General features: G+C 28.2%; 1 protein-coding gene across 2 annotated transcripts in view; it reads left to right on the top strand.

Moving 5' to 3' along the window:
* The window catches only part of LOC123259864 (probable G-protein coupled receptor CG31760), a 120,533-nt gene that overhangs the window by 39,976 nt on the left and 67,083 nt on the right, over nt 1-13,474 (top strand). For both annotated transcript variants that reach the window (XM_044720636.1, XM_044720635.1), the window contains exon 2: nt 12,343-12,526. In XM_044720636.1, the coding sequence (XP_044576571.1) occupies nt 12,343-12,526 (184 nt within the window). The remainder of the gene's footprint in view (nt 1-12,342; nt 12,527-13,474) is intronic.

Raw genomic sequence — 13,474 nt, 5'->3', positions numbered from 1 at the left:
CTTCACTGTATTTAACGTAAATATTTATGTAGTCCAGATAAAAATAATTATAAAAATAATTGTGGAAACATTACACAGCTATTTTGTGTCGTATTTTTAATTTTTAATTTGTAACATTAATTTTTTAATTATTAAAAGCTTTTTTAATACTTTAATTTTATACAATTTTTAATTGAAAATTTTAATCGACGTTTTCGCAATAATTTTTTTCATTTTGTTAAATTAAAAATGAAAATTAACTGAAAAGTATTTTTGTAAATTTTAAAAAAGTTTTGACCATATATAATTTTTAAAATAAATTAACGGAGTTAAAAAAATATAACTGGACAAAATTATAGTAAAATTTTAAAAGCAAATGACAGGAAAGATTATTTTTTAAGTTTGTCTTTGTTTGATTAATATTTCCCAACAAATCTAAGCCATTTTCCAGAATTTGCATAAGCACTCGACGAATGTTTAAGTGTATTTGATGTTTGTTTGCCGAGAGGCTCGTCAGCGCCCGAATTCAAGCAGAGGCGTAAAAGTTTTTCCGCGTGAGTTTTATCTTATCCCACAAACGAAAGCTACATTTGATAAAATCATGCTGTGTATAATATTTAAATATTCGTGGACATATTTGTGGAATATATAAGATATTAGATTCTCCTTACCACTAACTAGAATTGAAATTTCAGGATAAATTAAATTAAACCTTTGACTACTCGCATTTCAGCACAGTGTTTCTCTCAGCGGGGAGTGTGTAGGTTGGAACCTATTAAAGTTACTGCAGATCGTAGCTACAATGTACTCTCATGTTGGGATAACCAACGGTGCATTGTATCCGTATGCGATAATGGCCCTCTACTGTAGCACTTAATGGTAGTTAGATGGATTTTCGGTTGTAATAATACGCCTTTCATTATGCGTATATTGCGCCTACATTGTTGCATCCTCTCCTTTTATTATATTATACTTATTGTTATTAGTAAATTACACCTGTTCATTAAAACACCTCATTCCACTCAATAATTATCGATTGGTAATTGTCTTTTTATTCCTGAGGCAATAAATTCCCTCCAATATGCAATACCAACAACTCATCAATTGATCGGCTTCCAATTTTTGATAGCTAATTAACTACGCTTCCAATTGAGGTTTTATTTTTACAAAGAAACACTGATGGAAGAATTTTTTAATTATTAAATTGATTTATGCAAACAATTTATTATTTTTTAACTTTTGATAAACAATTTTCATTATTTCTTTTAATTGTTTATTGAATTTATTAATGACCCACTTGATTTATTGAAATATTTTATATGTTAGCTTAATAAACGATTTTTAAACTGTTAATTAATATTTTAAAACTTGAATAAAAGAAAAAACTACTATTATTATTATAAAAAAATAAACATACATTTAAATAATTAATGTCACAAAATTTTTAAGCTAAGAAATTTTTGTCTTGACAATAATTTTTTTCTCATTGTATGATTAAATATTTATTAACTTTCACGGAGAGATAAATGTGAAAATCATTCCTATAATTTTAATAAAATGTTTTCCTATACCATTTTAGGAGCGATTACTTAAATTATCGGAATTGTATCCATAATTTTTGAAAAATGTTACTATAATTATGGGAATGGTTACTATAATTATAAAAACGATACCTATAATTATAACTGTAATATCGGCATGATCCCCATAATATATAGGAACGGTTGCCATAATATATAGGAAAAGTTTCTATAATATTAAAGGAACCATTCCTATAATATTATAGTGTTGATGCCTTATAATATTGAGATAGTTATCATCACAACTTAAGTTATTTGTGACTTCAATGACCACTTTGTAGCATTTGAAATTATTAGTAATTTAGATAAATTTACTTGCTTCCCAATAACATCATTTGAAGTATGTAAAATAAGTAATATTGTTCATATAAACAATAAAAATTACATTCCCAAAAGATGGATTTAATAAATATAAACAATGAATTTCCATATCTATTTTGCTCCTCTAATTGTATAGTGACAAAATATCCCTTTTATTGGAGAAACTTTAGAATTGCTACGACATGAAGATATATCGAAAAATAGCTGCTGAAGATGATATAAGAGCACTACAGCAAGATCTGGATAAGCTCTACCAATGGTGCCTAGAAAATAAGTTAAAGTTAAACATCGATAAATGCGCTGTTATGATGTTTAATAGATCTCATGGAATCTTCCCGGTCGACTACAATATAAATGGCCAGCCATTACCTAAACCTCCTGTCATGAAAGACTTAGGTGTGCTGGTTGACACCAAGTTAAGCTTCAATAAGCATGTAGATAAAACAGTATCAAAGGCGTATAAAACTCTAGGGTACATAATCAGATCAGGCAAAGACTTCAAGAACGAAAGAACATTAATACGTCTATTCAATACCCTGGTCAGACCGATTTTAGAATATTGCACTGTAATCAGGTCACCAAGTACGACACAAGCTACTAATAGACTAGAAATAATACAATACAAACTGTGCAAGCATCTGGCAAATCGTACGTTTTTGTCTACAGCTCAGGAAGCCTACAGTAACTTCCAGATCAGCAAGCTTTCCCAGAGAAGACAAATATCGGACTTAATTTTTGCTTTCAAAATTATTAACGGGCACATCGACTCTCCAGAGATTCTCGAGAAAGTAGGAATCATCTGTCTTAGGTCAAACTTAAGAGCAAATCGATTGATAGAGACAATTAAAACTACCAAAAGTTATATATATAATAGCCCGAGAAATAGGATCGCTAATCTAATCAATGGATAATTGCTCGCACCTCAAATTATTTGACACTTCGATCACATCGTTTGTATCATCGGTTAAAAGACTGCTTCTAACCAATAACCACTAGCCTCTTAAAAAGTACAATTTCATTTCATCTTGTAACAACTACTCTTAGAAATATTTTTATATAATACTAATAATTTAAACTTATAAAGTAAATGAAATTGATTTAATTCAATTTAATTTAAATTTAATTCTATTGAAATGTTAATACTCTTTTTACTTTATTTTTATTTTTATTTTATTTTTTCACCCATAACCAAATTTAATTGATGTAAATCTAATGTATAAAGCCGATTGGCGTATGAATGAATAAATAAATAAATATTTTTCAATATTATCTAACACAATAATAACTGAGTTGGAATAAACAATTTAAGATTAAGTACACACGTGAATAAAAATTATGAAAAAGAAATTTTTTCACTCTAGTGAAAGATCAATTTTTATTTACAAAAAAAAATTTATTAACAAAAAAATATATAATAATTACTTTATATTTTTGAAGTGATTGCTTTATTATTATGAACATAAATTATAGGATAATATAAGGATAATAATATAGGGACCATTCATATAATATTATAGGAACCATTCCCATAATATATTGAAGCTATTCCATTATTTTATAGGAACGTTTCCAATAAACTATGGGTATGGTTTCTATAATGAGCATAGAATTGATACCTATATAATGATCATTTTATTATAGGAACCATTCACATAATTTTTGATCTGATTTCTGACATCTGATTTTAAAAAATCATTTTTCGATATTTAATTCTCAATATTATTGAATATCAATGAATAAATACTAACAAGCAATATAAAGGTTTTAAATCACCGACAAACGTTTATTATCCCCCAAAGTAACAGCTTGCCGAGGCATTTGTTCAATAAATCACACTTAAAACACAGCAATAACGACCCGAATATGTGTTTCCATAAAACAGCTTATAAAATTTTATAAACACTGCCATCAATCTTCAATTTTCGTACATCATTTTTCATCCAATATCGTTCCGTTGACATTATTTATCCCCCGTTTCTGTTCTATATTTTTATTTATATTTATTCATCCCTCAAAGCAGCATAAATAGCAATAAAACCCCGCCGGTAAACCAGTAAATATGCTGGTGCAGTGTAATGCAAACAAATCCATGATTCGCGCGATCTGTATTGAGGTAAATGTTATTTGTAATATAATAGACGAAGAAAAGTATCACTGTATGTCTAGAGCAATGAAATAAAGAAATAAAAATTCTGAAATCGTTAGTAAGGAGGTTGCAGATTCGAGAAGTTCTATCAGAATTTATGTCTCTGTTTATGGTGATGCTTTTATGACGTCATGCAAAAGAGGGACATTGTTCTTGAGATGTGCTCTTCATCCGAGAGTTTATGACAGTCGGAAATTATTTTATGGCAGAATTGTTTGGTTTACATGTTTACGATAAACTTGTTTATGACTTCCTGGTCTGAATGCTGATTTGCTGGTCTCGAAATTTTATGCTGTCGAGGCTTTGGTTAACAAGCTTCTATCGAATTTTTTTTATTAAGAAAATGGATTTTGGATAATTTATAGCTTCATTCTTTTTTTTTGTTATTAACTTGAAAAAATTTTTAAAAAATATAAAAAATAGTTATTAAAAAAAAGTTAAAAGTTGATCTCATAAGTATTGTCAAAGTAGTTTTAACAAAAATATTTATAAAAAAATATAAGAGGTAAAAAAGGAAATCTACTTGAAAGTCTACTCAAAAGTTTTCTCCTCGAGAACAATTCTCTTTGAAAGGTTCACCTAAAACGTTTTAACTTCAAACAAACTCACCGTACCAGCAACTCTTCAGTTGTCAATTTTTATAAAAAACTTAGCATGACATCTCTCAGAAACAATTTATCACACGAATTTTAATAAATATGTACAGTTGAATAGCTAATTATGAATAAAAAGGTGAATAGAGTTAATTTAAAGGGAACTTATCGAGCGTTAAAGTTATGAGTCCATTCAAAAGAGTACTTTAATATTAAGAGTTCTAGTGCATTTATTCACAATGATCGACCGTAAAAAGCTGATGGTTGAATCAGTTAAGCTAATGTCTCAAATAATCGAAACCCGATAAAAAGGTTGCGAATAATATTCTCCATTTTATACCAGACATTTTATTTATCGCCAGATAATACGACAGCATTGTTGAATATAAAGCTGGAGCGCATTACTTTTTCGGAAGAGTCGCATTTCAATTGACGCATTGTCGCAACTCAGCTAAATAAATATAAATAGTATATCTGAAAGTGCCAACAAGAATAAGTGTTATTTAATACCAAATGCACCCGGATTTAAAATTTAAAATTTTAAGTTTTGAGTCATTGACAAATTGGATTTTTATGCTACTGCCTATTCGTCACTGCTGCCGAGATTTATGGACCGCGAAAAATTGCGCAACAATAATTTATTCAAAAGCGTACAGGATTTCGTCCAATTAATTATTTTCCTCGGAAAAATGAATAGAAGTATTACAACCAGAATTGATAAGCTTCCAGGAAAAAAAGCTCCGTTTTTTCTTGCGTAGAAATGATATCAAATGTTACGATCAATAAATACATGTTATCGTGACATATTTATGCTGTTTATGAAGCAATCGCCTTAAATAAATATTACTAGAGGCTAGAGGAATTCATAGCATGCAATATGATAAACTTAACGTTAAAAGCACTAAACTTTTAAATCCAGTGTAAGGATAATAATAATAGTAATGCTTTTTTTTATTTCCCAGTATGGAGTAGGATATATTTATCAGAGATAAAAATAAAATAGTTCTGTTTGCGATGACTGGATGATAACCCGGAGCCCCTTAAAATATAATTCGGAGATTTCAGCAAGATACTCCAAGCGATTCAATACCGGAGATGGAGAAACCATTTTCCATTCATGAACTCTGAAAACATATCGGTTTTGCCAGACAAGTATAAAAATAAATATAAACATGAATGGCTTATAAAGCTATTATCCTCTTATGCACTAATATTAAGCATACATTGCTATTATGTATTATATCTATTATATCTATTCAAAAAATCGTGGAAAATTAAGAAATTATTGCTTATTCTATTTTTCACTGTCATTTTTATTATTACTCATTAGCTCATTACTCATCAAAATTTTCAAGGACTTTAAAAAAAAAAATTTTTAAAAAAGTCGAACTAAAAAAAATTTTAGTATATTAAATAACCGTAAAAAATTATTGAATAAATTAAAATATTATTTTTTGTTTAAGAATTTTTTCCTTAAATTAAAATTTTTTTTAAATAAATAAAAAATAATAATTTTTTCAGTGTTGTAAATTGATAAAACTTTGAACTTAAATATCTTAAAAATTGTGCTATTAAGAATTTTTAATTTGGATAGAATTACAAAAAATAATGTATAAAAATTATGGGAATGGTTCCTATAATAAAATGATCATTATGGGTATCAATCCTATACTCATTATGGGAACCATGCCCATATTTTATTGGAAACATTCCTATACAATAATGGAATAGCTTCAATATATTATGGGAATGGTTTCTATAATATTATAGAAATGGTCCCTATATTATTAAAGGAATGGTTCCTATAATATAATAGGAATGGTTCCTATAATATAATAGAAATGGTTCCTATAATATTATAGGAATGGTTCCTATAATATTATGGGAATGACGCACATAATAATAGGAAAATGTTTATGTTCATAATAATGAAGCAATCACATCAAAAATATAAAGTAATTATCATATATTTTTTTGCTAATAAATTTTTTTTTGTAAATAAAAATTGATCTTTCACTAGAGTGAAAAAATTTCTCTTTCATAATTTTTATTCACGTGTGTACTTAATCTTAAATTGTTTATTCTAACTCAGTTATTATTGTGTTAGATAATATTGAAAAATATTGTAGCAATTCTAAAGTTTTTTTAATAAAAGGGATATTTTCTCACTATACAATTAGAGGAGCAAAGTAGATATGGAAATTCATTGTTTATTTTTACAATTTCATTTTATTTTTAAAACAAATTATTTATTTACAATACATACGTTGAATATTTATTAAATCCACCCTTTGGGTATGTAACTTTTATTATTTATATGTACAATATTACTTATTTTACATATTTCAAATGATGTTATTGGGAAGCAAGTAAAATTATCGAAATTACTAATAATTTCAAATGCTTCAAAGTAGTCATCGAGTCACAAATAACTTGAGTTGTAATGATAAATATCTCAATATTATTAGGCATCATCACTATAATATTGTGGGAATGGTTCCCATAATATAGGAATGGTTCCTATAATATTATAGTAATGGTTCCTATAATATTATGGTAATGGTTCTTATAATATTATAGGAATGGATCCTATAATATTATAGTAATGGTTCCTATAATATTATGGGAACCATTCCTATATGTTATGGGAATCATGCCGATATTACAGTTATAATTATAGGTATCGTTCCTATAATTATAGGAATCATTCCCATAATTATAGTAACATTTCCCAAAAATTATGGGTACAGTTCCCATAATTTAGGTAATCGCTCCTAAAATGGTATAGAAAAACATTTCATTAAAATTATAGGAATGATTTCCATATTTTTCTCTCCGTGTAGAAAAATTATTTATATATCTATTTCATGGAGGATAAGTCGCAAATTAAAGTATTTGTTCGGTTAAAAGAGAAACAGTCGGCTAATTTAGTTCCCAATATTTCGATCCAATTACTCTGGGTATTAATTAAAATAAAACAATGCCATGATTCAAATACTTTTTTTCATTTATTTTTACACTAGAATTGATTTCTCGTTCTCGACGTGACGTTTTTTATACAGTTTTACCGGTAACAGCATCCTCGCACTGTCCTTTTTATCGATTCGACTTTTATTGTAATAGTCGTCAAACCAATTGAATTTTTGTGTTTTATTCACAAGCTGGGATTGATTTTAGCGCTTCTTGACCGCTTTATAAACTGGATTCTGACAAAGATTTGCTGTAATATAATTTTATATACTGACACGCTTAATAAAATTCCCATAATATGAATCTAACGTTGAAAAAATTAATCAACTGAAATAAAGAACCCAACTTAACTGGAATTTACTTCCACAGACGTTGTATTTATAGCGAGCTGTTGCATTGGTATCGTTGTTATTGTCTTATAAATTTTCATTCAACACCACCTCGTATATTTTCATTTTCATGTAGCGCCAATATCGAAAACTCCGATTCAAATTCAATACCGTCTGTTTAACTTTTATTTTATTTTTTTTTTTTTTTTTTACGTTTCTTTTTTATTACCATGCTACCAGCTGTCTCGTTCTTTAAGGTATTAATTTAATTTAAGGGACATAAGCTCTCGCAATGTATGCTTTTTAGTATCGTTAATACTTACATAAGCTAACGGATTTATCAAAAAAAATAATCCTCGTTTTCAAGTTAAGGAGCTTTGTTGGATAATGCATACACTGATAATAAACTTGAGTAAGATTCATCAAATTTGTAAGAAAAATTTTTTAGTTAAAGAATTATTTTATTTTATCCAAGATTAACTTTTAAGAATAATTTTCTTGATCCAAAAATTTTATTTTAAGTTTATATCTCTATTTATTGAAGCTGCAAGCTCTGAAAAGTAAATTTAATAAAATAAAAATTTTTTCATCAATAATACACAATTCAATTAAATTATAAAAAAAAATTTGCTAATAAAATAAAAATGTAAAAACACAATTTTTAAATTTTTTATATATCTATACAATTAACTTTTAAAAATTTCTTCAAATTTTTTCTGAAGCATTTTCCAAAGTACTTTGTTATTTATCTCTAAATTCTGGCATTATAAAATATTTTCGTCGTTGTCTGACATGTTCAAGTGTTTTTCAAGTGATTTCGAGTGTTATCGAAAGTATTCCAGTGTTTCTTATTGAATTCTTCTGTTTTTCAATGTTTTCTGAAGTTGTGAAGATAAAACTACTCGAGTATCTTCCAAAATAATCTTATATTTTTTTCAACTAATACTTACAGGCATATAATAATAAAATGAGTAATTAGTTTAAAATTAGTAAAATAAATATTATTGAAACTAAAAAATAAATGAAACAAATGCGACTGAGCAAGTGAGCCACAGAAGCTCCGTCTAATTGATAATAATAAACAAAACATGAATAAATTTGATACGATTGTATGCGAAGTAGCGTCAGCGATAACTGATACAGATGTTACGCTTACAGATTATCCACTCCCAAGCAAGAAGCTCTTTGAAGTCTAAATAATTCATAATAACAGCGAAACTCTTATAGTGCATTAGCTGTTATTTATTATACATTATACAATATTATGTTACTTAAAAATAAATCCAGAGTAACAAGCTCACCAGTGAGCTCATGATATTTGTAAGGTAAAACCATTTTACAATAAACCGGATGTAGATTCAAATCCAGGAGATTTTAAAGCGGATAAAACCCACAAACGTAATTCCGCAAAGCGAGTTAATCGAACAAGTTCCGTGTAAGCTTTTGTTGAGAATTTGGTTAATTAACACTCGACATTGGTTTCAGTAACGTTATTTCCAATTTCCCAAATTATGTGCCCACATACTATTCTCTACAAACCATTGTTATTCTTTTATCTCATCAGATAAAATGGATTTAGGATTTTAGAGTTACTGTTTCTTCATTTAATTTTCAACACTGAAAAAAAATTAACTTGAATCAAGAGAAATATTCTTGAAACAAAAAAATTATTTTCAAGAGTTTCATTGTCTTGAATCAAGTAAAATTTACGTAGGGGAGAAAGGGTTCAATTGAACCATGGGGCAATTGAACCACTCGACTTAAAAAATCGAAAGAATTGAAAAAACGCTTCATGCTCTCAGAATTAGATTCTAATATGTTAAACTCGGATATGATCAAAATTTGAAATCATTGCGATTAATAAATTTTTAAAAATTGAAATTTTTTTATTTTTAGGCATGTACACTTTTTTTCGACTGGTGACAAATTGTTTAATAATATATCAATTTTTTAATTAATTGATAAAGTTTGAATTGTAGTAGTTGTATATACTAATACTTTATAATTCTCAACTTTGTTTATAGTGATATAATAGTTTATTTGTTTATTATTTACTATTAATTGTTTTAAAATTATATGGGGTCAATTGAACCAGCAGTCCCGGGGACGATTGAACCGTACGGAGAAGCATGGGACATGCGCGCGCACCTTGACTATGCGTGAAAAATACTTAAGGAAATAACCTAACAATTTGATGAACTAAATTTATAATGAAAATTATTTTTAAATTGATTTTTAATTTTTTTAATATAACATCTATGCATTAAAAATGTGCAATAGTAATATTAGCAAGTAACAATTAATATGTTATTTATTAAAAGTTCGGGTTTGAATTTTAAATAGTATTGGTTCAATTGCCCTCGAGCGGGGGTCAATTGAACCATTCGACGCGTTTGGATAGATTCATAATTTTTTAAAATTCACGTTGTTTATTAACTAATTTATATATTGATAATGATAGTAGACTTAATAAACTACTATTCCAAGAGAAAAAAAATCTGGAAAACGGTTGACCCTAAAGGCCATCCCTGCAAATTCCCGCTAATTCCATAAATATGCTCTTAAAACTGCACCTATGATGTTTTTGAGCTCTTCGAGCTCAAAAATATAATTTATATGTTATTTCGAGTTCTCTGAGCTCACAGAGTAAGCTGTTCTAAGCTTTTGAGCTCTTCGAGCTCAAAAGTCTGATAGAAGTTTAATAAAACAGTATTTTTTGAATTTTCAAACTGCAATAATTTCTGAATGAATGAATCGATTTTCACGCGGTTGGCAGTCATCCACACAGATTTTTAGAATCTATGATATACTTTTGAACACAATCTGATCAAACCGAAAATCTTAGAGAAATTTGAAAAATTCACTTTTTCCGAATTATTTCGACAACGATAACTCATGAACCAATCAACCGATTTTCAAGTTCTTGATGGCGATCGACGTAATTTTTTGGACTCTTATGATTATTTTATTTCGTCAAAAACGATCCAAAAAGAAATGTCGAAGTTATGTGAAAAAAACACTTTTTTTGAAATTTTTCGTTTTCGATAACTCTCGAACGAATCAACCGATTTTGACGGGACTGGTGGCAATCAACGTAATTTTTTTAACTTAAGAGCTGATTAGTTTTTTGGAATTGATCGGTGGAGCCGTTTAGAAGTTATTCCAAAAAAACGATTTTTTGAAAATTTTATTTTTGAGATTTCTCAAAATCTAGCGAACCGAATTGATTCAAATTTTCACGAAATTTAATGGCAATGATACTATTTGGATCGCCACCTATTTCGATCCGATCGGCCTAGCCGTTCAAAAGTTATAAGAGGTTTACATTCATACATACATACATACACACACACACACACACACATACATACATACATATATACATACATACAGCCGCATGGATACCATCGCGGGAATAGTCAGGGAAGCTTCCTGTGACTTCAAAACATCGAGATCTGATGAAAACTCGATTTTCGAAAAACGGGGTAAAACCAATAACTTCCCGATTTTTAAAAATTTTCAATTTTCTTAGCGGGAAGTTAAAAATTATTATTCAGTTTCAATTCGAATAGTAAAAAATTACTAAACTTTTTTCGGTTCAATTGACCCCCTTCTCCCCTAAGCCAAGAAAAATTTTTTAGCTTAAGAATTTTTCTACTTAAATCAAGAAGATGAAGTCCTTCAAAATTATTTACTTAATTCAAGTTAATTTTTTTTTCTGTGAACATTTATTCGAATTAAATAAAGATATCTTCACTTCAAAATTTTAAACATTGGAATTGTAACAAACACTTTGGACGATTAAAAAAATCTTTCTGTAGGGAAAAAGTATAATAAAAATAATAATAAAATGAAACGAGATTACAGGTTGTTTAGCATTTGTGAAAAAAAAATTCTCATATCGAGTTGTTTATATTTACTGAAAGAACTTCTTGCGATCCCATTAAAACTTTCATTCCACAGCAGTGTGACATTATCTCAGTATTTTTTTTTTTTTGTTGAACCCTCCATTTTGTTTATTTATTTTCCCCGAGTTGCGACGATTTACCGCGATATTACGCGGGTTCAAATTTCAATACCGTGTCACACTTTGCGAGACCTGTATGTTCTTTTGTTTGGAATCTTTTTATACCACACACTCCAGCATCACTCTTTTCTTCTCACGAACTTTTGTTCGTTCATGCTGTTGACTTTTGAATGAAGAATATTCAGTGCATTTTACTTCCTTCGAGCCTTCCACTTCGAAAGTTCAATTATTTTTTCTACCCACAGAAAAAATGCGTCTTAAAAAATGTAGCATTGAAATCAAAATTAGGCTTGCACTTCCAGAGAAGCGTTAAATTACCATTTTTAATTGTTCCTCTTGAGTTTGCAGTATCTAACGAGATATTTTTAATTAAGTTAAATTAAAAACTTCGTTTCAGGGTACCACAGCTACACTTTGAACGAAAGCACTCACACGGATCGCATTGAAGACGAAATTCTAACAGTGAGATACGAGGACGGTCGATGGTCAAAGCCTTATTATGATTGCGGTGGAGGCAACATCTGGATGCTCACTTACACTGTGCCCTTCTTCGGCTACGCTAATGATACATATTTTTTCAAGTAAGTTTAAGTATATAAATACACATATGTTTCTTGTTTCTGAGCATTCAAAAATCCAGCACTTCTATAACATCTAGGTCCTCATTATAAATCTTGCATCAAGTACCAGCGCTTCAAGAGATTTTAATAATTTGGTGATCTAAAAATTGAATTGAATTGAATTGAATTTATTGATTTATGCCAAAGTCTTCACTGGCCAGATGGCAAAAGAAAAATATACATTTTGTGAATACAATACATTTTTAAATTTTTAATCTAAACATAATAATTAGAACTTATATATAATTATACATAATAAAATATTAGTAAAGGTAATATTGCTTATATGCTAATTATGAAGAAACTGTTTAAGTGAGAATTAGAACTAATAGATTACAATATTTATGATTATGATTTTAAAGATTTTAATTTTAATAATTTTAGTGATTTAATAACTTTTACTGATTTTAATAATTTTAGAGATTTAACTGAAAATTTAGTTTGGATTTAGAAGTCTAGATTAAAAAGGTAATCATAAAGCTTATTTTTAAAAATTTCTAAACTGGGAGCATTTATCATATCGATTGGTAAATCTTCCCAAAGACGAATGCAAGTAACTACAAATGATAACTCATAAATAGCTGTCGTAAATTTAGGTAACTTGAAATTTACATAATTCTTTTTTGCTGCAAGTCTTACAGAATGTCTAGTATCAATATCTTCAATAAATAGTTCTCGTAATTGGCTAGGTTTACCTATATTCAACAATTTATAAAAATAACATGCTAAATAGTACATTCGACGGCTTTTCACTGATAGCCAAAAATGATGACCTTTATGAGAAAAATTTATTTATTAATTTGTTAAAATTAGCTCGATTCAAGAGAGCCATTTTTAAATCAAAAAAAATTTAATTTTTTTTTTTTAATTAAATATTTTAAAATTAATCTGCAAGACCAAATACTAATC

Source organism: Cotesia glomerata, linkage group LG2 (assembly GCF_020080835.1).
Source record: "Cotesia glomerata isolate CgM1 linkage group LG2, MPM_Cglom_v2.3, whole genome shotgun sequence".
NCBI classification, from domain to species: Eukaryota; Metazoa; Arthropoda; class Insecta; order Hymenoptera; family Braconidae; genus Cotesia; species Cotesia glomerata.
Note: the sequence above shows the minus strand (reverse complement) of the source record. Positions and strands in the feature narration are given on the sequence as shown.